This window comes from Rhineura floridana, chromosome 3, assembly GCF_030035675.1.
Source record: "Rhineura floridana isolate rRhiFlo1 chromosome 3, rRhiFlo1.hap2, whole genome shotgun sequence".
In the NCBI taxonomy this organism is placed as follows: domain Eukaryota; kingdom Metazoa; phylum Chordata; class Lepidosauria; order Squamata; family Rhineuridae; genus Rhineura; species Rhineura floridana.
The window spans coordinates 77,853,002-77,880,182 of NC_084482.1; the positions used below are offsets into that span (position 1 = coordinate 77,853,002).

The 27,181-nt window shown below is 42.5% G+C and overlaps 1 protein-coding gene across 1 annotated transcript in view; it reads left to right on the forward strand.

Moving 5' to 3' along the window:
- The first annotated feature begins 1,338 nt into the window (after window positions 1–1,338).
- Window positions 1,339–27,181, forward strand: part of GABRA6 (gamma-aminobutyric acid type A receptor subunit alpha6) — a 40,812-nt gene continuing 14,969 nt past the window's right edge. The window contains 5 exon segments of the mRNA XM_061616764.1: window positions 1,339–1,553; window positions 1,654–1,736; window positions 16,037–16,180; window positions 17,015–17,167; window positions 17,949–18,196. Of these exon segments, the coding sequence (XP_061472748.1) occupies window positions 1,342–1,553; window positions 1,654–1,736; window positions 16,037–16,180; window positions 17,015–17,167; window positions 17,949–18,196 (840 nt within the window). The 5' untranslated portion in view covers window positions 1,339–1,341.

The window sequence follows — 27,181 nt, forward strand, 5'->3', positions numbered from 1 at the left end:
CTGCTTTTATTTTCAATTAACTACAATTTAACATAATTTGGTTATCCTTAATTATGGTTTAGACTGAGAAACAAGCCAGGATCAGAAACCATGGTTTGAAGTTGGCTTTCAGAAAGCCATAGTTAAGATTAAATACAGTTTGTCCATGTTTGGACATAACACTACATTGTGGCCATGCCAGAGGAGGAGAAGGGAGTTTATGAACTGAATGTGTGTTCACATAATGCTAAATCATAGTTCAGTGTCTGAAACCAGCCAATGAGTATAGCAGTACCCACTGGGAACATGTTCTGTGTAAGCCTTATTGAAAATGAATGAGAGCAGCATGAAAGTGGCATTGGGCTGTCATGCAGTTCCTATTTTTTTGAACTGGCCTTATTTAGGCAAGTTGTTTATGATCCAACAGTATTAGGGGGCCCCTAGAGGACAAACGTTAGGTTACGAGTTGACCCCTTGTCAGAATAAAAATACATAGCATGTTATGCCAAAGGATCTCAATCTCCTTTTTTAAATTCTTCACTCTGTTGGATTTCTACAAGGGTCTGATGAAGGTGGTGGCCTGTGGGGAGTCCTGAGGACTGGTGGGCTGGTTTAAGCCTTTGGGACAGAAGTTTCCCACCCCTCATCTATAACTGCAAATGGCACTGGTTAAAAGGGAAAATAAATAAAAAGACAACTGCCTATAGCTCGCCCGACTTCAAAATGAAGAGACCCACTTCAGGTGGCAGCATCAGTGTAGGGAGAGGAGGGGAGATAGATGAAGACAGGAAATGGTGTTTGAATAACAGAACAGAACTTTTTAATTGGGTGGCCCTAGGCACCACTTGTGTTCTGCTTCAGGTAGCAAAAGCCTTGTCACATATCTGGCCCTTCTTACTTATAGTCCAACCCTCCTAAGTCCCTCTTCTTAGACATCATTTCAAAAATGCATCTAGAAAAATCCACTAAATCTCTTCCCACCCACTCCCTTGACTTTTACTCCAGGAAAGCTTTTACCCAACTGCAACCCCATTAAATCCAAACCTCTCTTAAAAAACATACCTTACCCTAAACCAATACGACATATCTGTTATAAGACATTCATTTCAGGAGTTACATTCTGTTTTATGAATACATATAAGATCTCTGTTTTTGTGATAGCAAATTATCCATTCACTGATTAATTTGGGGCAATTCATCATGAAATGATTACAGAAATGGGATATGTTTTCCACTCATTGGCTGGCTCATTTTTAGGAATTACTTAAGGATAATAGGATGAAAGTGATTAAGTAGTGAATGAAGTGTGGTTAAGATGTGCATGTGATCTTTAGCTGACTTGCTTTCTTGTAGGAATATACCATGGATGTTTTCTTTCGGCAAACGTGGATTGATGAGAGGTTGAAATTTGGTGGGCCCACTGAAATTCTGAAATTGAACAATCTAATGGTCAGTAAAATATGGACACCAGATACCGTTTTTAGAAATGGGAAGAAGTCAGTTGCTCATAATATGACAACTCCTAACAGACTTTTCAGGATAATGCAGAATGGCACCATCCTCTATACAATGAGGTAAGAAGTGACTCTGACTGCATGTATTGCTCATCTGGCATGTATTATTTTCTTCTGATGGCGATTCAACTCAGCTTGATTTTGCTCTCCTGCTTTGTAGACTTACCATTAATGCTGACTGTCCAATGCGTCTGGTAAACTTCCCTATGGATGGGCATGCTTGTCCACTGAAGTTTGGGAGCTGTAAGTCTGCATATAGTTCCTACATTTCAATAGAAGCAAAGTCTTAGCCGTTAGAATATAGCACCTCTTGATATACTGTCAGTTGAATTAGGGTCATCAGCACAATCTTCTATAGTGAAAATACGTTTCTTAAGAACAGTCCCTTAAGGAAAGAATTTGCCACACTAGCATCTTCTAGGCTGGATATACTAGGGTGTGGTTGTTCAAAGTATTGCATCCTGATAGAATACCTGAGCTGTGCTTGCCATTGTGTTTTACTGCTTTTGCAGAACATGGCCATTGTAGCAACTTGTAATGATCCTTGCAGTGCTAATAACAACAATAATAGTGTGTGAATGATAGTAATGGGCAGTATCTAGGTCTCTCATTCTGTGAGCACAAAGATTTCCACTTGTGCAACAGCATTTCCACCACCACCCTCTGCTTGCCCCCTCCAGATTTGCTCGGGAGGGTTGGGGGAACCACCAGAACCAATTTAGAGCACATGTGGGGAGAGGAGAGGGGGGAAGTTCCATTGTGCAAGTGGAAATCCTTGTACTCATGGAACGAGGAAGCGAGTGCTACATTGGATTCCACCCAGTAAGTCTTCTGTGTTTGCTGTTGTAAGGCTTGGGTCCACCAGGACTGACCCTGGTTGCAAAGTTGCTTTTTCTTCTTGTTTTGAAAAACATTTTTTTGTATTCAGGGAACATAGAAGCCATTGTAAAGCATAGAATGGGGAGAAATGTGTGGAAGAAATGTTAATTGTATACTTCACAAATAAAGTAATACACATGGCCATGTAAAGGAGCCTCCTGTAAGACCATTAAGTACAAGATCTTAAAACTATCTAGCTATGTCACTGGCTATATGCAGGGTTTGTTTATTTTAAGAATTTATAGTCCACCCTTCACCCAAAGGTCCCAATTTAACAGTATAAACTAAAACAGTCTGAAAGCTCCAATTGGTGCAGAATATGGCTGCAAGGGTTTTACGCCCATCCCTTTTTGCCTTTACTGGCTTTCAGTCTGCTTCCTCACTGTTTTAGATTGATAAAGCCTTAAAAGGTTTGGGACTTCAGCACCTGAAGGAACGCTTCTTTTTGTGTGTACTTATCTGCTCCTCAAGATCATCTATAGAGGCCCTTCTCCAAACGTCCCTTTAATGTGAGATACAGAGGGTGGCAACAAGGGAGGGGACCTTCTCAGTGTTATTGCTGCCCTGATTCTTACTGGGAGGAAGTGCGGGATATAAATCTAATATTTATTTATTTATTTATTTACTTGTTGCATGTATACCTGGCTCTTCCTCCTGAAGTAGCCCAGTACTAGTTCCTGGGGTGCTCTCCTAGAGATTATGATGATTATCATTAGGGGTCCTAAGAACCAGATGGAACAAATGCAATAGCTAGGAAACAGATATAGTCAAGAGTGTTTTATTGAGTAAGGAACCTGAAAGAGTATTATTATCAATGACCTTTGCTACTTAGAAGAGCACTGAACAGAGTATATATTTAGGCATATGGGAAATAAATCCTGTTGAGATGGAGCAGGATGCTGCATATCCTCCTGAGGAAGATGACCTTGAAAACAATTGGCCTGCTATTGAGTTAGCAATATTACTGCAATCTCAATAGTCTCTGTCCTGCCTATCCTATAGTTTGTTCATTTAAGTTGCATACTAACTTTAATTAGAATAAAATAGCTGTAAGACCAATACTCTTACTGCAGCATAAAAATAAAATGCTTATTCCAATCCAAGGGCTTATCCAAACGGAGCGGGATAATCCACGGTTTCCATATTCGGTTTGTCATCTGATAGTCCTCACTTTGCCTTTTAGTTCGCTCTTTCCCAATTAAAAAAAATGCTTTTTTGCACCTGCACATGCAGCGGTAAGACCCCTACATTCTTTTTGCTTTTTCCAAGCTCCGCCTCTAAAACCTTCCCCTATCAACCAATTGGTCAGCAAAAAAATGACGTATGCTCCTCTCCCCCTTCGCAACGAAGCACAATATGGCTGTAAAGGAGTTCTCACCTGGGAGGGAAAGGCTGCTGGTCAGTTTCACGCCTGCCTTCCCACAGAGAATGAAATTGACAAAGCTTTCTGGAGCAGGCTTGAAACCCACCAGAAGCCCTTTTCTTGTTTGCATTTGCGATATTACACTTAAACGAATGTATGCTTTTCTGCCTTTATTGATATTTAAGGAGATACACATGCTGACAATGCACTTATTTCTCCAAAAAAGCAAGAAACTGTCACCCCCCCTCCTTCTCCCTTTCCTTCCCACGGAGAATGAAATTGACAAAGCGTTCTGGAGCAGGCTTGAAACCGACAAGCAAACCTTTTCTTGTTTGCATTTGTGATATTACACTTAAACGAATGTATGCTTTTCTGATTTGAAGCAAAAACCCCAGCAAGTAGAATGAAATTAACAAGGCTTTTGGAGGCAGTCTGAAACCGACCCCCCCTTTCTCGCTTGCTGTGCATTGCAGATCTCACCCAGAGCGGCCGCCCAGTTTGCAGGCTGGCAAAAAATAAAATGCATCTGAGCAGTAGTTGCAGACACCCTCCCCCAACACCCCACCATTGCAATGATTGGTTCAATTTTCCCGGGCTTATTCTTGCACATGCACAGAAGTGCAGATATGTGATTGGCTGGAATGAGGAGAAGGGGCAAGGGGAAACGCCCAAGAACCGCTCATCAGCTGTAAAGTCTGCGGTATTGCATCCTAACTCCTGAAGGCACAGCGGATGATTCCCGATTTTAAACAGCAAATCACACTTTTGCCGGTATTGCAATGAGCGGATTTAACCCGCGAAAATGTGTAACAGCGCGAGACGTCATTTGGATGACTGAAAAATAATGAACACACATAGCGGGCGTGTCACACATTTTGCAGTCGTCTGGATGAGCCCCAAGTTACAATAAGTCCTGCAATTTCAGATGGTGTCTGCATACTTATTAGGCAAAGCAGAGCTTGGAAGATTACTTTTAAAAAGTAATAAATTACAGTTACAATTACTTGGCCCAAAAAGTAGTAATTACCGTTACAATTACAATTGCTCTGAAAGTAACTGATTACTTTACTTTTTCTCAAAAGTAATCACTACAATTACATTTCAGTTACTTTTTTTTAAAAACTCCTACAAGGTGCTGGCCTTGGCTGCTGCACATCTAAGAAGCCTAAAACAATATTAAAAATAAACACACACACACAGGGGGTAGTAGAATAAAAAAAATTATCCTTAAGATTAACATAATGGCATAACAGAATCTCACATCCCCCCAAGCAATGAAGATACCCCAACTCTTGAAATCAGATTTTACACTTGAAATGCTTTTATAATATGTTTCTGTTATGTCTCAAAAGAACAAGATGCTCAAAGAGCATGTCAGACAAGGAATGTCTTTTTACAGTCATTACGTTGCCACCAGTACTGAACAGGCGTTCTACTGCGGCGCTTGAAGGCATGCCTGTGTTGTGCTGCAAAAAACACCACAGCACACGTGGAAAGCCATGGAGTGATGACACTTCCCTGCTGGGAGACCTCAGGTACCTCACCAGTTCCTCCTCAGCAGTGTCCACTGCTGACTTCTTGCCCTGGGGCAGAAAGTTAAAGAAGTCATCTTCTAAGTCATCTCCTTCCTGGTCTTTATCTGAAGACTGATCACTGTCCTCATTAAGTACACCCATCTTTATTTCAGCTTTCAACAAGGCTTCCATTGTGTATCTAAGAAAGAGAGAGGATATGTTAACACATGTATGTGAGGAAACCATCATCTGCTCTTCATTTCCTGATGCATGTCATGTCCCCTGGTTCAGGGTCCAGCCTGAGCCTGTGGATGATGACATGGAAGGTAGGAAGGTGACCAAGTCACCACACTCATGGGGCAGCACAGCAGACCCTTAAGGATTACCTGCAGCAACCCAAGGTTGTGATGAGGAGCCCCAGGAAGAAAAGGCCCAGCCCCTGCCTACCACCTTAAGCCCTCTGATGCCTCCCTTGAGACAACATTTCCCTTGGAGTAATCCACCCAAAGGGCTTCCCTAATGTTCTTACTTGTTGGTATGGGTGGTGGCCTGACACGATTCCAGCCGATCTAGTTTGAAGCGAGGGTGTACGCAGGCTGCCAGAAGAAGCAGATCCCTGCCAGATCCCCACCTCTCAAGGGTTGTCTGCTGCTGCTTCAGCATTTTGGGAGGAGGGGTGTCATGCATTGGTTCAGGAAGGCCACGTCTCCTTGCCTTTAATGCTTCTTCAATTGCTCTCAGCTTCTCAGGGTGTGCCCTCTGAGGAAGAAGAACAAAGCATGAATCCAAGAAAAAATGGAAGAGGAACTTCACAATTTAAACATAAATAGACAATGGACACTCTTTGAGGACCAGCATGACAAAGGCTTACCTCAAAATGTTTCTTCACATCGGATGAGGAGGAAACAGCTGATCTCAGATTTTTGATCCTTGGAAGGCAGTAATTGCATCGTACAACAACATTTTTCCCACTCTGGCTCACAAATGTACAAGCTTTCTCAAAGCCAAACCATGGTACTTGCTGTTCTGCCGATGTGGCTGTGGGCAACTGGCACTGCTTCATGCCCTCCTCCTCCTCGTGCACAGGGCCTCCTTTCTGAACCTCACTTTCTAGTTTTGCCTCCTCAGGATCAACAAGCTGTGACGCAAGTGGCCGCACTAACTGACTGCTGCTTTCAGCAGCAAAACCTGCAACAGGCGTCTCTGTAATAAACAAGAGATAATGCTCCTATGTGGGTGAACTGCAGCTGTGATGTGCCCCCATCTCTTCCCCATGCTGCAAGATGCCCCAGTCAGAGTGGAAGTAAGCAGGTCGATAGCACAATTAAAAGAGATCCTATTTGCATCATTTTTGCTCACTAAATAACCCTGCCTGGGCCAGTCTAACCTACTATCTCACAGGGTTGTTGTGAGAACAAAATGAGACTAGGGTTCAAATCCCCACATAGCCATGACACTCACTGAGTGACCTTGGGCCAGTCACTGCCTCTCAGCCTCATGAAAACCCTATTCATAGGGTCACCATAAGTTGGAATCAACTTGAAGGCGGTACATATATTTTTTATTTTGAATATGATGATTATGATAATAAATATGCAGCATTTCAAATTAATTCTGTATGAGAAGCATTCCATGCCAAGCTTGGAAAACCAAGGATGAGGTATAAAATGTAGACAAAAATACTTTGGACAAAATGCCATTTATATTTTATATATATGAGCCTGGGTAGGGAACATTTAATCTAGCCTACTTGCTTTCAGCAAGAAGGGTTAAGTGCCTTCAGGCTAGGGCAGTCACCAGAAGGCCACAGCAGAGACAAAGGAGCCTAGTGTTGTGGAGATGTTAGATGGGAGCTTTGGGGAGTAAAGATGGAGGCTCCTGAAGGCTGCAATTCTAAACACACTTACTAAGGGATTAAGCCCCATAGAACTCAACAGGACTGACTTCTAAGTAGATATAGTTTGGACTGTGCTGTTGGTAAACCTTGACTAGGGTTCTTCTGCAAAGACATCCATATCCAAGCAGGGTTGGCAACCCCCTGCCTGGAATACCCTGCCCTTATCTTTTAATGTGGCTGCTCCAAATGTTTTTACAGATTTGACCCTTTACTTCAGAAAGAGGTCTGAAAAATGAGTAAGAGTAAGAAGTATCTTTTAAAATTGTTCTTTTCAATTCACTCTTGAATGAACATCATACCTAGGGCAGATCCACATCATTCCTTTAAAGCACATTCAACACCCATTTGAAGCACATGAATCCCACCACAGAATCATGAGAACTGCAGTTTGTTAAGAGTGGTGAGAACTATAACTGTGAGGGGGAAATGACACTTCCCAGAATTCTTTAGGGGAAGTCATGCGCTTTAAATGCGAGTTGGATGTGCTTTACACATATTGTGTGAATCCGCTTAATAAATTTTGCCTGCATGTAAATTGTTTTAATTAATTTTTCAAAATGAAAATAAGCTATAAAGTGTAGTGGGTGACCATGGGCTACTCACCGTCTCTCAGCTTATCTGCCCCTCAGGATGAACCATGACTACCCCAAGGCATACTTAAAATGTAAAGGAAGTATTGTACAACCATAGTATGCAATTGGACACTTATAGGGACACAGCATGACAAAACTGGGTGGAAGTAAAAGTTCTACACTTAGGAAAAAGAAACCAAATGCACAGTTATAAGATGGGGGATACTTGGCTCAGCAGTACGACATGCAAGAAGGATCTTGGAATTGTTGTTGATCACAAGCTGAATATGAGCCAACAGTGTGATGTGGCTGCAAAAAAGGCAAATGCTATATCAGGCTGCATTAACAGAAGTATAGTTTCCAAATCATGTGAAGTATTAGTTCCCCTCTATTCAGCACTGGTTAGGCCTCATCTTGAGTGCTGTGTCCAGTTCTGGTCTCTGCACTTCAAGAAGGATGCAGACAAACTGGAACAGGTTCAAAAGAGGGCAACAAGGATGATCAGGGGACTGGAAACAACGCCCTATGAGGAGAGACTGAAGGAACTGGGCATATTTAACCTGGAGAAGAGAAGACTGAGGGGAGATATGATAGCACTCTTCAAGTACTTGAAAGGTTGCCACACAGAGGAGGGCCGGGATCTCTTCTCAATGATCCCAGAGTGCAGGACACAGAATAATGGGCTCTAGTTGCAAGAAGCCAGATTTCGACTGGACATCAGGAAAAGCTTCCTAACTGTTAGAGCCATACAACAATGGAACTAATTACTAGAGAGGTAGTGGGATCTCCGACACTGGAGGCATTCAAGAGGCAGCTGGACAGCCATCTTTCGGGAATGCTTTGATTTGGATTCCTGCATTGAGCAGGGGGTTGGACTTGATGGCCTTATAGGCCCCTTCCAACTCTACTATTCTATGATTCTATGAAAATATTTATATAAGCATGACTATCAGATATGTTTATTTATATAACCTGTAAAGATATTTATAGTGCAATCCTATGTTTGTTTACTCAGAAGCAAGTCCCAATGTATTCTTTTTTTTTTACATTAATTTTTATTCAAATTTTCATAAAACATACAAAACAAAATCATAAAACATTGAAAGACAAAAAACAAAACAAAACAAAAATGATTAAACAAAAAAATAAAATGTTGACTTCCCATTTGTCGCAGATCAAATCAGTTATAGGTCTACAATATATAACAATCCTGTCTCTTAAATTATATTATAAAATCACTTTCCTCCAGTAGTTATCTTAATTAATCATCAAATCTCATAAACATTACTTTATTCTTTCCACAAAAAGTCAAAGAGAGGTTTCAATTCTTTAAGAAATATATCTATCAATTTTTCTCCTAATAAACATGTCGATTAATCCATCTCGTTAATAATAATAATAATCTTATTGTCATAACCATAGTCCAAATAAACATATCGATTAATCCATCTCATCAAAATCTGTTAGGTCCAATAATTTCAATAGCCATTATTCCATTATCCATATTAATTCCATCTTCCATCTTCAATAGTCCTGTTAAGTCCAGTAATTTCAGTGTCCAATCTTCCATTATCAGTATTCCATAATAATCTTGCTGTCATAACCATAGTCATATAATAAGAGTCTGATGGGAATTTCCTCTATCCCAAATATTTTCTTGCCATCAATTCTGAATAAGTTGCTGAAATATTGTTGTAAAGTCATATCTCTGTTCTTCTTTTTTACAAAATGCACTAGCTCATCTCTTGAGAGTTTTTCCATTGTCACATGGCTGCAGTTAATTCCATAGATTTTCTCTATATCAAGCTCCATCACGTCATTCCAGTCCAGAAGATTATCCAAGCCATTGATAACTTTATCTCTAATATCTTCATTAATTTCTTCAGAGATAACGTTAAATTCCAAACAGTAGATTTTATTTCTAATATCCATAAACTCCAGATCTTTTTCCAATTCTACATTTGTTCCAATCTCCAGGGCTTGTATCTTCCCTTTATTTTTTCTTTTCTCATCTCTGATCTCATTCTCCTCTCTCACAGGATCCCCTATTTCTTTAAGCTCCTGCGTCATTTTGCTCAGTTCAATTTTCAGCTCCTTACTGCCCTGTCGCAGGGTTTGTTTCGTTATCTCAATCTCATCCATTATTTTCTGAAACATAATTACTTCCAGATTCTCAGCCACTTTCTTGATTGCCATTTTTAAAACCACGAAAACAAAACAAAACAAAAATAAAGAAGAACCACTTCTTATTTCAGCAACAATTGGGTTAATATTCCAGGCTTGATGACATCACAGTATAAACAGAGCAGCCTGCCTTATCTCTCTATGTTCAAAAATACAAAACAAATTTAGTTCCCGCAAGTCCCAATGTATTCAATGGGGCTTACTCAACCAGGGAAAACTGCAGCCTCAAGTGATAAGGAACTTGTTCTTTTAAGAAGTCCTTTAAGTTGAGAGCTTATTCCAGTCTGCGTCTGTGTTGAAATTGCTTTTTAATATGTTTTTAAACTTTTTCTTAAAAAAAATGTTTTTAAAGCTTTTAAAAATGTTTTTAAAGATGTTTTGTTTTAATATATTTTAAAGTCTGTTTTTATGATTTTTAAAGTGTCTTTAGTGCTTTTGTTTGCTGCCCTGGGCTCCTACTGGGAGGAAGGGTGGGATATAAATAAAATAATAAAAATAAATAAATAAACTTCATTCATTTTTTAAAAAAATGAGTATTAGTTTCCTACATAATAAAAACTGTGATAAACCCTGCCTAATTTCTTTAAAAATAGGGTTGGAGGGAGAGAGATTTACAACACAAACACAAGTCTGCACTTTACTCACAATCATGAAAGGGTGGGGTTGCAGCCAGAGCTTTGAAAAGTTACTTTAAACTACAACTCCCATCAGCCCCAGCCAGCATGGCCACTGGATTGGGCTGATGGGAGTTGTAGCTAGAGCATGAATCTGTTTTAAAAAAAGTTGTGCAGGGGGGGGTTACGTTTTGGTGTATATCTCGGGAATTAGACCACCTAGAAACTTATTTTTTTTTAAATTGAAGCAGAGAGTCCAGAGAGTAAGGGATGGTAGCCAGAGAGCCGGAGCCCCCCCCAAAACCAGAGACTCCAGCCGAAAACACACACACTGGGGCACACACACACACAAATCATCGTCACTCACCTGCACAGCTCTTCGCCATTCTGCTGCAGCCTTCTCCTCCGTTGTTGTCCTTGCCCTGGCTTTTTCCTCCGGCGTCCATTTTTTCCTCTCAGAGTCAGACGCTAGCAGGCTCCCCCTGCCTATTTATCTCTTCCCTCGTGCCTCCTAACACAGATCACGAGGGAAGAGACAGTCTGCGCAGAGGTCCAATCAGTGTGAGGCACATGTCTTGTGTTAACCAATCACAGCCAGGAGCTGACTTCCCCTTGTTCCCGCCCCCAAGTAACGTCCAACCTAACGTGGAAACGTTAAAGTTGAAGCTGAAAAGTAGGGAAATTACTATTTGTTCCGTTAGTTGCCAAATGTAATGGAATTACCCACTCGTTATTTAAAATTGTAACGAATTAAAAGTAACTCGTTAAAAATAACGAGTTACTTCCAAGCTCTGAGGCAAAGCCACTTCATAACACTCTGCTGTCTTCAGGAACGATACCCATCTGAATCAGTAGACTTTCCTCTGAGATGACTCATTCTGCTAAACCAGGGTGGAGAACCTGTGGCCCTCCAAATGCTGTTGGATTCCAACTTCCATCCGTCCCAGCCAGCTTGGCCAATGATCAGCAAATATGGACCTGAAGTCGAATAACATCTGGAGGGCCACAGATCCCAACCCTGTGCTAAATCAGTACAGAGGGAGAAATGTAGGCACAATCTCCTCCCTGTCTTCTTTTCTAGCCACATTATATGCCTGGGAGTGTGCTGCACAAGGTCAAGCTGATAGAGAGAGAGAAGCTTGTCCATCCTGCACAGAAGCCACCTATCATGGCTTTATTAAGCCTTGTAATTGCCAGTTAGGGCTGAAAGATGTCATATTTCGGATCTTCAGCTTAAAATGGCCATCTCATGGAATTTGCTTTAGGAGGTGGAAACAAGTTTGTCTTGAGTCTTGCATCAGGATTCCTTGTCAAAGTTGAAGGGAAAATAAAATATCCTAGCTGAATTGAATTCTAGGATTCACATCTCCCTACCTAGTGCTTTGGCAAGGGAAGTGATACTTTGGCAAGGGAAGTGAAAAGATATGGAAGTTCTTACCTTCAGGTACGGAAGGAGGGAGAGTGCCTAAAAATGGACTGCCTTCAAGTTGATCCTGATTTATGGTGACCCTATGGTTTTCATGGTAAGCAGTATTCAGAGTGGGTTTACCATTGCCTTCCTCTGAGGCTGAGAGGCAGTGACTGGCTCAAGGTCACCCAGTGAGCTTCATGGCTGTGTGGGGATTTGAGCCCTGGTCTCCCAGGTTTAGTCGTAGGATAGGTAAAACTGACCATGGGGGAGGAGGAGGGGAGGGGAAAGAGGAGAAGGGGGAAGGAGGGGATTGGAAGGGGAGGGGGAGGGGCAAGAAGGAGGGGATACGAGGGAGGAGGAGGGGAGGGCAGGTTTGATCATTTGGATGCTTTTTGAGTTCAGTGGGATTTAGTCCCCTGCAATCATGCTTGAAAATGAAATGGACTGCCTTCAAGTCGATTCCGACTCATGGCGACCCTATTAATAGGGTTTTCATTGTAAGCAGTATTCAGAGGTGGTTTACCATTGCCTTCCTCTGAGGCTGAGAGGCAGTGACTGGCCCAAGGTCACCCAGTGAGCTTCATGGCTGTGTGGGGATTTGAACCCTGATCCCCCAGGTCATAGTCCAACACTCTAACCACTACACCACACTGGCTCTCTGAGTGCCTAGTGCCTAAGATGAGGTTAAAAAACCTGATGCATTAGGCTTTAGGATGCTCCTACATATCTCTGGATTTCCTTTCTTTCAGCCACAGTTTGAAAGTATGGGTGACATTGGGGTGAAGGATAGAAACGTGTCTTCTGCATAAATGTGAGCATCATCAGTAATGTTTTATCATGCATTGTTGGAATAGTGAGAATAAAAATTGATTCACAAAAGTGGAGGTGTCTTGTTGGAATTGTGGTATAACAGCTCCTAAAGTTTCACCTACTTTGAAACTTCCAGAGCAGAAGCAGAATTAGTCTGTTGCAAAAAAAAATGGTGTCTTACGGCACCTTAAAGACAGATTTTGATGGAGTAAGCTTTTGTGGACTAGAACTCATCAGAAAGTGTTGACCTCAGCTGGCAGATAGTTGACCATTCATAGCGGAAAATGTACAAAATATTGGGTTGGATCCAGGCTGAGTTGGTTGCACTTAATTACCACTGAAATTAACAGGACTCACATCAAACCCACTGAGGCCAAACGGCCACGAAATGCAAGAGGTGCAAAGTGTGATAGGTCTGTGTAAATGATATGTTTATGCAAAATAAGCACAGTGGCCGTGTACAACAACAAGAAAGGGGCAAAAGGGAGTGAGATGGTTGGTAGCTGTGCCCTTTTCCAGTCCTTCCTCCATCCTTCAAGACCTAGGATGCCCTGTCAGCCACTCTGGTGCTGTTATTTAACTCCAGGTTGGTCCTAAATAAAACATCTGTCATCCGTTACTTGATCATAGATGAGGGGCCCAACCTAATGTGTATTACCGAGACCTGTGTGGACTAGTTGGGTAGAATTAGTCTGGTTTAACTTTGTCCACCTGGGTACTCAGTATAGCACCAACTGTACTGACTAGAGGGCCAGGGGTGTGTGTGCCACAGTGCTCCATAAGGATTCTTTCTCTCCACCAGGGGACCATTGCATTCCAGTTCAGGGTTTGAGGAATTTCATCTGATGTAGGGCCAGAGAGATGGAACTAGAATGAGGCTGGTGTACTGCCCATGCCATCCCCAGGAGTCTCCATGCCAGAAGTGGTTTCAGAGATGGCATGGGAGAACCCCAGGACTTTTATTTTGGAGAACTTCAACACTCAGGCCAGGGCTGTCTTGAGGAGACCACCTGAGGACTTCATGACCACCATGACAACCATGGGGCACGCTGCAGAGCATGTACTTGATTTAGTCTTTGAACCGGGGCATGAAGACAATGATCTGGAGCAGGGGAATTGTCGTTACTCCATTGTCGTGGTCATACCATTTTCTGATGAGGTTTGTTCTGATGGCATCGGTTCGTCCAGCAGGATTGGGGGACTCATTAAGATAGTCCACTCCCAGATATTCATGTAATTTGAGGGATTCATGAATGCTTTGGGAGATTTGGTTGATAGAGGTGATCTTACTGATCTCCGGAGTTGCTGCGGAATGGTGAGATGAAGTAAGTCAGTGTGATCGCTCCTGTGCTTACTTTCCAATGGTACAGAGTCTGGGCTACTCCCGGATTTTCAGGGGAGCTTTGGGCAATGAAGCAAGTTGGATGATGGCTGCAATGCAAGTGGAGCAAATGTCTTTACAAAGATTACAAAAGATGTTCTAGAGTATATGTTTGTGCCTACTACATGGTAGTGAAGGTGGCAAAGAAGGGTTATTTTGCCATCTCCGTTGTGTCCTCAAACAGCAATCAGGCAGAGCTATTCTCAGTGGTATGGGGTTTGTTAACATTGATCCCAGTTAACACGTTAGTAGCCTGTTGTGACAAGTTTAGGGCCTTTATGGAAAGGAAAGCCGGCTAAGGTTAGTATGCCAACTACAGCTGTTCCAGGAGAAGGATAGTCTGGCCACAGTAATTCATGTGCTGCTGATCTCAAGACTGAATATCTGTAATGTGGTCTGTGTCAGGCTGCCTTTGTAGCTGGTTTGGAACAGCCATAGCTAGTATGTTATGTAGGACTGCTACCATGAACTTATTATACCAATCTTAAAAGAGCACCGCTGCTACTGTTAGGCTACTGAAGTTCATTACTGACATCTATGCTGCTTGGGACCTAGATATGCATTAAGATCTACGGAGAAAGCCCTCTTAACTGGACTTCCCCGCCTTCCCAGAAATGGCTGGTGCTGATTCTCACTGGTTTTCAGCACCAGCTGAAGATTTACTCGTTTGCATTGCTATTGACTCTGCTGGTTGTGTGCTAGCTTGTATATTCTCTGTTTTGTTTTAATGTGCATTGCATGTATGATTTTAATGTAAATGCAAATCTTAATTGGATTATTTTGGCAGTGAAGAGCGGATAAGAAATACTATAAATAAAACAATTGTGCACGTATTGTGCATTGTTTAAACTTTATGCTGTACTGGGTGGGGATCATTTTTCAGCCCAACGAACACATTCTCTTCTGGGCAACCTTTCAAGGGCCGCATACCAGTGGTGGGCGAGGCCAGATGCCAAGGTGGGCAGAGCAATGGATGTAAATTTTCCCTTTGTACAGCAGGCTAATCTTACATACCCTTCTTTCCTGCATTCAGGCAAGCAAAAGGTGATCTCAGAGTTCAGGGACAGATTTCAACCAGGCAAAAACACTCAAGGAGAGCGCAAAGCAGGGCTGGTGAGGGGTGTGACTTGGGGAGAGGGGACATAACTGTGGAGGGTGTGTGGCATGAGTAGAGTTCTGAGGGCCAGATGGAGAGACTTGCAGAGCTGCATTAGACCATCGGGTTGAGGTTCCCTCCTCCTGTGTTTCAGGTCATAGCTGTTTGGACCCCCAGCTGTCCACTAGTGTGAAAGTTGTACAGAAACGAAACCTTCAGTGCAGACTCATGCTGGAGAAGTACACAATGTTTGCATTGTTGGCTTTTACTTCAGCAAGTGGAATATGGGGTGTTTTAATAATGTTTTTAACCCCTTTTAAAAAGTGTTTTAAATGTTTTTAATGCTGTTTTGTCTTAATGTATTTTAAGATTTGTTTTTATGATGATTTAAAGTGTTTTTAGTGCCTTGTTTGCCGCCCTGGGCTCCTGCTGGGAGGAAGGGCGGGATACAAATTAAATAAACAATAATAATTTCCCTGCATACATCTAGACTATGAGATAAGCCTGGAACACATCAGATGAGTATCGTTAACCAAGATAGTTTGAAATATTGCTCCTTGCATTTGCAATATTCAGACCCTCTAGTCCAAACAGGGCGTTCCAGAAGCTAAATTAGTCATTCTTGATCCAGAGGTCGTTATTGTTCAAGAGGGCAATGGGACAGTTTGTTTGTCAGAACAGTGCACAGAACAGAGATCACGCCATGCTGTGTGCTCCAACCGCAGCAGCATCTACCAGAGAACAGATTTACTGCTTGTTTTGGCGCTGAGATTTAAGTATAATTAATACATGACCATTTTTCCCTCTCTCTCCCTTACTCAGATGCCTATCCTAAAAATGAGATTATTTACACCTGGAAAAAAGGACCATTGTATTCAGTGGAAATTCCACAAGAATCTTCCAGTCTTCTCCAGTATGACCTTATAGGGCAAACAGTCTCTAGTAAAACAATTAAATCCAATACAGGTAAGATTACAGCTGCATGTGGAATGCTAATATCAGTAAATGGCCATTGAAACCACTGTGTTCTGTTTCTGACATTATTCATGGTCTTGGCTAATCTGCTGGAAAGTACAACTGACTTCCTTTCAGAGACTGATTTTCAGCATGGTGCTTTTGCACACACATAGTGTGGCTTGTTCATATGTCAGGTGGCGCAGTTGCCACAACTGCTAATTCTGTGGAGAATGAATTATAATGAGCCTATTGCTGGGAGTTTTGATCATTCCTTACAGTTCCAGACCCAGTCATTTTGCTACCACACAGGAGGCTATTTTACCTTGAGGGAAGATGCAACAGCAAGGGAGGTGTTGTGTCATGTATGTGTCATGCCTCTAAGCTTCTGAGATAGGACTGGCCATAAAACTAGCTAAAAAACTTTGGTTTTTTTTATATATTCAGTGGGAGCACAGGAAAAATGCAGGATGTTGTCTTAGGTGTAGAATTCAGCTTCCCGAGTCTCAGCTTTCTTTCATTTTAAAAAACCCAAACCTCTAGTTCATATGTTTGTGAAGTTATGCTTGAAAGTTTGTGGGCAATGCCTACTGAAATCTGTGAAGCGTAGCTGAATAAAATTTCAAAGGGATATGAGCAGGGCCTCCCTAATAACAAGGAAATCCAAAATTATTTGCGCAAAATAGAAAAAAATGCAAAAGTGAATAATATATTGCAAATCTTAATACAATTTTTTTTAAAAAAAATAGTGAGTCCATATAGCCATCCCTATGTGTTTGTTTAAAATATTCCAAGATTCTGTAATACATGAACAAATATAATGCTGGCATACTTGTTTCCTAACAGGTGAATACATAATCATGACTGTTTATTTCCACTTACAAAGGAAGATGGGCTACTTCATGATACAAATATATACTCCTTGCATCATGACGGTCATCCTCTCTCAGGTGTCTTTCTGGATTAATAAGGAATCTGTCCAAGCTAGGACAGTTTTTGGTATGCCGGTATTATCACCTCTGCCTGAAACCACTCTGTATCATTCCATTCATCCAGCATTTCTCATTGCCTGTGTATTTTTTTTAGGTGAATATTTACTTCAGGTGCTCTTGTTTCCATCTTCAAAGGAAAATAGCTACTGTCTCATTTGGACATACATCCCATGCATGATGACTGTAATCTTATCCCAAGTTGTGTTTTGGATCAACAAAAAATCTGTTCCAGTGAGAGATGTGGCTGGTATTCATGCTTTCTTCTCATGACCTTTGTTTGTTCGTTCATTCATTCAGGGTATTCTACTGCTACTGTACTGTGATAGAGATAGCATTGTTTTTATTTAAAGAATGTGACAGAGAATTTAATGTGTTGACTTACCCGGGGGTAAGTCCCACTGAATCTTCTGAGTAGTCATGGTGGACTGAACTGGACTCTTGTTGGGGAGCAATCCAACAGTGAGGATTATTTCTAATAAACAAACTTAGGATCTCATTACAAGGCTATAGCTCTGTAACTCTAGGGATTGAGTGCTATTGAACTCAGTGGAACTTACTTCTGAGTAAACATGTACAAATAAGCACACTTCTCAAGAAGTTCCTATAGAAATGATTGGTACTTACTTTTAAGTAAACATGGCTTACAGCTCAGGCTGTAAATCTGTTTATAGGGTATGTGGCAGTTATGCAAAGAGAAATGAGTGTGTATGGCTACTCATGGTGCTTGCAAGCTTGAAAAGGGATATTCACAGAAGCCTAACAGCTTCCTTTCCTCTCTTATTTTGCAGGGATCACTACTGTTCTAACTATGACTACATTGAGCATCAGCACCCGCCACTCTTTGCCCAAGGTGTCTTACGGTACTGCCATGGATTGGTTCATTGCTGTGTGCTTTGCCTTTGTCTTTTCTGCACTTACCGAGTTTGCAGCTGTCAACTACTTTACCAATCTACAAACTCAGAGAGCTATGACAAAGGCAGCTAGGGCAGCTGCACTCTCAGCAACGACCATACCGGTAGAAGACGAGATAGTCTTGGTAATTGCTCACATTTCTGATAATAAGCACCATATAGGAGACAGCCAAGGTAGTGAATGCCAAACAACTGAGCAATATTAAAGTGATCTTAGGCTGGGAGAGATTACATAACCAAAGCAGATCATCAGTTCAGGAGCTGACTAAGTTGTTGCCTCAAACTTTTTAAGGTGAAAGCACAGGGATATTTTTTTTTAAAAAATGGTAAGTGAAGATTGTTTTCTGCATCCTTTTTATTGGAATGCCATTTTTCAGCCTATCTAGCTTGCATTTAAGGGAATATTGTAAGGTTAGACTGTTTCACAGGCACTTTCTTGATATTCTTGATCAGTTCGTAACTGGCATTCTTTAGGGTGGTGGGTGGGAGGAAGAATGAGACTTTACAGAAGCTTGGCACCTTCACATACACTTGTCTGTGTTAGAGGCAGTCCGGCAAAAGTCATGGACTGGCAGGAAACTCACTGTGCCCAACTCATGTGAGATATTAAAGGGCTTTATTTCAGAGAAAGAAAGATGCTGAACTGGTGATTCCAAACATTGTGCATCCCCCTCATAATAGAAATAGAAAGAATGGCTTAGCAGCTGTGAGACAAACCTCTCTGGGCCAAGTCCCACTCTCCTTGATTCCAAAATGCCCTTCTGGTTCAGAGATAATGCCTGTTCCCATATTCTCCTTAGCGCTACCTTGAATATAACCCAGAGTTTTTTCCAGCTTGTAAATATATGTTTGTGAGTTATGAAGATCCTCTTCCAATTAGGGCAGGAGGGGTCTCTTTCAGGTTAATTAACCCACAGTACAGTGAAAATATTTAATCCTGAGTGACAGTAATGTTTATATCATTTTCTAGAAAATGCACTCAAGATCATTTAATGCAGCCTTTAGCACCCTTAACTCATTCTTTTATGCTCACTTGTCTTTATTTCTGTGTATTCTGAAGACTTTGAGGGAATGACATGAGACGTCCTCTTCCATGTATGCTACACTCTCACAGTAGAATTTAGGTCTTGTTGAATACATGATATTGGACTAACTGTTTGATTGCTCTTTCTCAGTATGGGACTTAATCTGATTTTAATTTGTCACAGAATTGTGTGTGTATATGTATATGTGTAAAACCCTTACTAATAGCCATAGCAAGATGTTAAGTGAAGGTGATGGGACACTCTCCTCCTTACCCACCCCACTCCCCTTCAGATGAGATCACCCCAGAATGTGCTGCTGTGAGGATAATCCAGCCTTTGGTGTTTTAAGGGCTAGTGTGTGGGTGTGTGAATAGAGAAATGAGTCCATCCCAAAGGAGTCACTACACTTGAAATGGGATACTGCAAAGTATGGGCTGGAGGTTCCCCATTGCTGGCTTAAACCAAGGAGGGGAATGGGCATAAACATACCACCCCTGCCCCCAATGTCCTTGTGTACGCCAGGCATGTCCACTCCATCTCTCCCTTCCCCTCCTCCATCCCCTTCCAATCTCCTCTGCCCTCCCCCTCTCCCATGGTCAGTTTTACATGTCCTAGGACTACGACCTGAGAGACCAGGGTTCAAATCCCCACACAGCCATAAAGCTCACTGGGTGACCTTGGGCCAGTCACTGCTCACAGCCTCAGAGGAAGGCAATGGCAAACCCGCTCTGAATACTGCTTACCATGAAAACTGTATTCATAGGATCGCCATAAATCGGGATTGACATGAAGGCAGTGTCAGCTCTACACTGCATCAGCAGTGCCAGGGGGGGCTGGAAATTCCTGGGTCTTTGGCAGGGAAGGAAAGTCCTTAGCCAGCAGTCGGGTTGTAAATCTGCCAGGCCTATCCGAAGCGTACTTGCCGAGTCAGAAGTCCAGAAGCGAGGTCAGTGGAGGTCCGGGATCAATTGCCAAGGAGGTCAGTCAAAGAGATGCTGCAGGGAAATTAGGTCTACACAAAGCCACGCCTGACGTTGCAGTCAGCAACAAGCTGCAGCCAAGGTGTGCCTTATAAAGAGCAGGATGGACAGCAGGTGTGAGCCCTCAGCGTTTGGGCCTTAAGGAGACAGGCCTGCCTCTCTTCTGCCTGACCTTCTGCTGTCTACGTTCTGCAGGTGAGGGGGGAGTATCCTGTTCACTGTCTGTGTCTGGCTGTAGGGCCTCTGCTGTCCCTGGGGTGCTCTGCAGCTGAGGGGCAGAAGGAGCTGGATTCTCAGGAGGCTCCTCCGTGTCTCCTGCTGCTCCTGGGTCTGCTGCTGTTACTCCCGAGTCATCCTCATCTGAGGAGTCCTCTGACGGGGCCATGACAGGCAGTCCATTTCCATTTCATTAGTCCGGCATGCAAATTATTCATTGTATAGGCTGCTGAAGTGTAGGAGGTCAGCCATGTGTTTGATGATCAAACTGTGTAGGTTTTAATAAAGCTGATGTTGTTTAGTCATATCTGCTTGCAGTGGAGAAGGGAGGGAGTTTAGATTGCACCTTGTGTTCCTCTCTTTTATGGACAAAACGTTCTGTGGGTTTACAGATGCAGGAAATAGAAACTGCTCAAATTTCTCCATCGCTATGTTGAGAGGGAAGAAAAGCTTTACCTGACTCTTTTCCTGTTAAATAGCAATTTTGAAAGAACACACAAAGGAAAGGAAGCAGAATTCAGGGTGGTGTTAATGACTTCTAAAACCTTGCATGACTTGAGAGCTGAGTACTTGAAGGTGTGCCTTCCCCCATATTGTCTTACCTAGAGGTTAAGATTTTCTGGGAAGGCCCTTCTCAGGTTGTGAGCACACTAGTTGCCTGCAGCAAAGTATTTCCATTGACCACACCTTGGAGGGGGAACGGGTTGATCAGCCAATCAGTTGTGAAATCTCTTTGAAGCGAATTTAAAATGCACTCAAGCTGAGCCCACCAGGTTTTACAGGGGAAAGTGATAGGGCTTGACTAGTATCATGTGCCCCCATTTTCAGAAAGAGATGGAGACGGACTGGAACTGCCCTGGGCTCCTACTGGGAGGAAGGGTGGGATATAAATCTAATAAATAAACAGTGTGTCTCTGCCCTCAATGTTCATCTGTCTCCAGGTGTTGCATTATGCAGAGTCACATGAGAGGGCCTTCTCCCTTGTGGCACCCCAGTTGTGGAATGCCTTCCCTTTTGAGATACAGCTAGCACCAACTCTTTTTTTCATTTTGGCACCAAATCAAAGCATGATTGTTTGCCTAAGCCCCAGAAAATGAGAACCTGTGACACTATGACTCCCATCATCCTTGCCATTTGCCATGCTGGCTTGGGGCTCATCAGAGTTCAAGTCCAGCAACATCCAGAGGGCTACCAGTTCCTCAATCCTGACCTAATTTTTTTGGAAACGGTTAGTGCGCAGCAGGGATTTTTATAGCTGGACTCTATGATTTTAAGTAGATTTGTAAGTTTTACTGTACCCCACCTATGTTGGCCCAATACCTTTGTCGTGGCCAACCAAAATGTCACAAAATAGTGAAGAATCTTGAGTTTTCCAGAAGTCTTCATCAGACTAGATGCTCAGCTGAGGGTGGGATGGGAGAGGAAAAAAACTCTAGTGACAATCTTAAGATGGAGTATAGAAGGAGATACCAGACTTAATTGGACTAGGCTGTGCTCGGGAGTCTTGTGGGCTCCCCACTACCCAGTGCTGACGGCCAACCTCCAACTCACAGAGGATGACTGAGAATGTGGGGCATGAGTGCTCATCCCTGCTTTGTCCTCCATGGGACTAACATTGTATAGAGAAACAAGTGCCTGGATAGGATTAGGTGGATAACAGCATGTGCTTGTTTCTTGAAGGGCTGACATCGCCATGGAAAGTGATCACAGAAAAGGAAAAGGTGGCATGTTACTTATATGCCTATCTGTAAAAAACTGCATAAACTCTAAATTAGTGTGCTTGGAAAAACTGAATTTTGGTGGCTCTTTCCCACAATTCCCTAGTTCAAGATCCACTGAGAGTAGCTCAGAGAGCAGGAATACCTGAGACTATGCTAAAGCTAGTTCCAGCTCTGTTGCTAGTTCACAATAGTTGACAGTGCCCAGCTGACAGTGCCTATAAGCTTAAGGCAGCACCTTAATGCTCACATTTTTCACTGCAATGCCTTATAGAAACTTGTAAGATAAGCACACATAATATACTTGCTAATGTTCAGAAAATGCTATATGGCTTTTAAAAATGTCATGACATTTGAGAAGAGCTCAGTAGATATGACTGAAATATCACTTGATTTGTCGGTATCATATTGTCTATTAGGTACACAGTATAAGAGCAAAACAAGGTTTACAAAAGCAACATGATTCCATGACAATCAACAGGTGTGCATAGCCATTTCTAGTGACTAAGGCTAGATGCTGGACACATGTATTTGGGAGTAAGAGTTGTTGGGCTCTGTGTCTGAATAAGTAGGCATAGGATTGGACTGCACACACAAAAGTGTAGCTCAGCTACATCAACATTATTTGTATCCCACTTTTCAGAATTGAGGCTCTTTCAAGATGACTCACAAAATTTATAATGAAATGCATCAAAGCAACATCACTTTAAAACCTTTTAAAAAAATAGCATAAAACCAAAAATCATTATGAGCCACACAGTATCGCCATGCCCTGTAGGCTTGATTAAAAATAGGCACCTCATGCCCTGCCTAAAATTCAGTAGAGAGCCAATTATATGTCTACAGGGAGGGAGTTTTGTGGGCAGAGTTCCACAATTGAGAAGGCCCATTTTGATAGTGCAGTGGTAACAGCCAGTGTGGTATAATGGTGTAAGTGGTGATCAGGAAAACCCAGCATCTCATTTAGCCACAAAGGACACTGGGTGACCTTTGTCCAGTCACTATCTCTCAGCCTTAACCTACCTCACAGGCTTGTTGTGGAGACAAAATGGGTTAGGCAGAAGGAGAACCATGAATGCCATCTTGAGTTACTAGAAGGAAAGGTGGGAATAAAATGTAGTGAATAAATTTTCCTATACTGAATAGATCACCATGGCCTATTTATGCTTTCAAAAGAATGTGTGAGGGTTTAAGCATGGGAGAGAGAGTAGGCACATGTGTGCCCACTCTGCTCCCAACCTTCTTGGGGCTTGTAAGTATATTCAGCTGAATGCACTTACAAACTTTCTTCAGACATTCCCCTTCAACTTGGGAAGGTTGAGGATGGAGTGTACATGCCTAGAGCACGCAAGGACATTGGGGGCAGGGATGGTGTGTGCATACCCATTCCCCTCCTTGGTTTAAGCCAGTAGTGGGGAACTTCTAGCCCATGGGCCAAATAAGGACCGTGAGGCCACCCAGTTTGGCCCACAAGGCTGTTTGGGGTGGCCCTTACCACATGTCACTCACCTGATATCATGAAGCTGTGGCTTCAAAGGAACTATTAGGAGCCTTAGAGTGTGGTCCTGATTGTGTCTTTGCAGGTGTTTACATTTGGCACTGAATGTAAAACCCTGCAAGATCAGATTCATCTGAAATCATATCCTATCAGGTGATTGACAGGTAGGCCACTTTTTTATTTGCCCATTCCTGGTTTAAGCCTCACACATTCCTTTCAATGCATGAATAGGGCTAAAATTAGAATCCATAGACATAATCATACCAAACTGCCGTTTGCCGAGTCAGTATGCCATTTACTACAACATCCTGTCTTTGCAGCTCAGCCTGATGATGGGTGATGGTCACTATGTGTGCCTTTCTAAGGGCTCGTCCAAGTGTTACCTCCCCTCATCCCTCCCCACTAGGAAAAAAACTTTCTGTGTAATGGCATTCCAAGTAGGTGCTATAGTCCACAGCATTGTCTGAAGGCACGTGATGTAATGATAAGCTTGCTGAAACTACGCAGGTCTGGGTCTGGTCATTATCTAGATGGGAGACTGCCTGGCAAGTCTACATGTGTCATCTTGAGTTCTGTGGAAGAAAAGTGAGATATAAATATAATTTTAAAAATAAATTAGTAACGTGGTGTTTAAAAAGCTGCTTACCGTGTTGACGGCCCCAACTGGATAATATGAAAACATTCTATATGCTAATAGCAAATTCATTCTCTGTGTATGGATCCTTATGTAGCCAAAATGGCACTATCAATAGGTGTTGTAGAACCCAAGGATTACAGAAAATAAAAAAAATCTCTAGGATAAAAACTTCTGAGGGAAGGAACCCTAAAACAGTCCAATATGATCAGTGCATGATCAGTGCTCATAGAATACTAGCGGACTGTTGGAGGGGAAAAAAGCAGAATAGTAGGGAGTGAGGGGATAGATTGGAGTATCCTGTGTAAGGGCACGGCTGGCTGGAGAAAATCCTAAGCAGGAACACTTCAAATGGTAACATTTTGTTGCCATTCCCCCTTGAAAAACATGAACAACATGTGGAATGCAAACATGCAGAAGGGTTTGTGAAACCTCCACACGTGGTGGTGGCGATTGGTGAAATATTTAGTTGGGCCCTCAAATTTTTTAAAATTGTTTCACGTATTATCATCCCCTTTGATGCATAGTGTTGCAAGTCAAAGACACGAGGTCTCTTTATGGGAATTACTCATTTTTAGATTTGTATCCTACTTTTGAAGCTCTAGTGGCCTTCACAGTGGCGCTCCTGCATTTCAGAAACCCCACTGTTATATCAATTTTGTTATTTCAGCCAGAGGATGTCTGAGAATTCAGGAAGTCTTGATTTTCTATAGACAAAAAGTTTAGCCATGAAGAGCAGGGAGTTACAAAAGGAAATGTGGAATTATATAACATAAAAAAACTTTGCAGGGTTTTGTTCTTTTTTTTTAACCAACCCAAATGTTTTTTATTTTATTCTTGGGATTTGTACAGTAGATATTTCTAGTTACAACCTGATTTGAATCTGAGTTATGTGTTATAGTTGTAGAAGAATATCTTGAAACAGAACAACTGTGATAGTAAAGAACATCAAAGGAGTATTATGACTCTTTTTAGAATAGTTGCACACATTTTACAGCAATACTGGTCACACAGAATATACCGCACTTAAATTGGTGGATTCATTCTGTATTTACACTAGAATCTGGAGTCAAACATTGAAATGAGCTTGACATCAAAACAACCAAAACAAGGAAACCAAACCAAGCGAGGGTTCCATCCGGTTGGGTAGTGTCTGTGCAAATTCATGAGACTGCAGGGACGCAGAAAGATAATGCATCTTTAAAAGGTGCACAGAAAAGCTTTTTACTTGCCAAGATTCTATATATCTTCTGCTAGTGTTACTGGCATTAATAGCATTAAGAGACCCAGTTGCACAAGTTCCTTTCCCAAATATAGAAGCGGTTAATAGGCAACAGAAAAAAATGAATATGTGCTGTACTGCAATGAATTTACATTAGAGATTTGAATAGAATACTGGAAGTGGCATGGATACAAACAAAAACCATGTGTTTTTAATGATTTGCAGTGTTGTGTGGTATCCCATGATTTCTGAGCCATTGATGGCCTAATGGAGAAAGCAAAGACTGCTTGTTTCAAAGGATCCTCTGTGATATCTAACTTAACAGTGTGGTGGCTGCTTATAAGTTTCTTGTGTGATGGATATAACTGCTTGGGTAGCCAGTTGTCGATAGACTTTGGTCACACATTGAGCCAAGGTTATCACTTTCTCATGCCTGTTGGGAAATGAAAGGAGGCATAGTATATTTAGAATTCTGATTGCTTCCACTGAGAAAGAATATCATATGGCTGCAAGAAAGGGCTACCTCAGTGTTCATGCGCATAAACCCACTTTTTAAAAAAGCATTTATATAGAGTAGAGGTGCCCAACATGGTGCCCTCCAGATGTTGCTGAATTACAGCTCTCATCATACCTGGCCATTGACCATGCTGGTTGAGGCTGATAGGAGTTGGACTTCCAACAATATCTGGAGGGCACCACATTGGGCTATTCTTGATATAGAGCATTTCAAGTGTCAAGAGTGCTTCAGCACATGAAATGGGGGGGGGGTTAGTTCAGTGATAGAACCCAGGGTCAGCACCAGGCATGCCTGGGCCCTTGGGCACCAGCCTGGTCTGGGCCCACAGCACTGTAGCCCAACCCCTTCATATATGCAGCATGGGCCTAATAAGCCCACCTGCATATTCCACCGACCTGTATTGTCCCTGTAAATGATGTGCTCCCTGTGTGCGCATGCCTGCCATCAACCAAGATGGCAGCACGGGTGTCAACCCCTTAAGGAAGCTTCCACCACCATCTTAGTTGATGACAGGCATGTGTGCACTGTGCGTGCATGCCTACCATCAACCAAAATGGCAGTGGGAGCATCAGCCCCTTAAGGAAGCCTCCACCGCCATCTTGGTTGATGGCAGACATGTGCGTGCAGTACACATGTCATTCACAGGGATGGGAGACATATATGGGGCTTGTGTGCAGGCTTATTGAAGCCTGCACTAACTGTATTGGGGGGAAGGTGTCTAGGAGCTCCCTTTCTGTGATCTGTGACAGGGTTGGGAGCTGATGGTGCTGTGGATCACAGAATGGGAGTGCTACCCTCCCACCCTAGGTAGGGCCCCCTCTGGGCTGCAGGGCCCTCTGCCAGGGCCCAACCTGGCCACCCCCTGGCACCAGCGCTGATAGAGCCAATGCCTTGCATGCAGAAGGTCTGAGGTTCAATCCCTGACATCTCCACTTTGAGAAAGGATCCGGCAGCAGGTAATGTGACAGACCTTTGCCTGAGAAGATGGAGAGCTGCTTCTAGTTGAGTAGACAAAACTAGACAAGAAGGGCATATATACTACTCTTATATAAGGCAGGTTCCTATGTTCTTGTGATCTCTATGGCTATTATTATTTCCCCTGTACTGTGGCTATAGAAGGTTGAGTATGAGGGGGGAAATGCCTTGTCAGTAGTCACAGTGAGTTCACTGTCAGAGTGAGGTAACATTTCAGGCGAAGGAATTCTAGCTATCAGATCTCAGCTACTACGCTACAGCTGCTTAAGAAATTTGGTAGCTTGTGTATGTGTTTTAATTTAATCAGATAAAGTGCTGCTAGTGT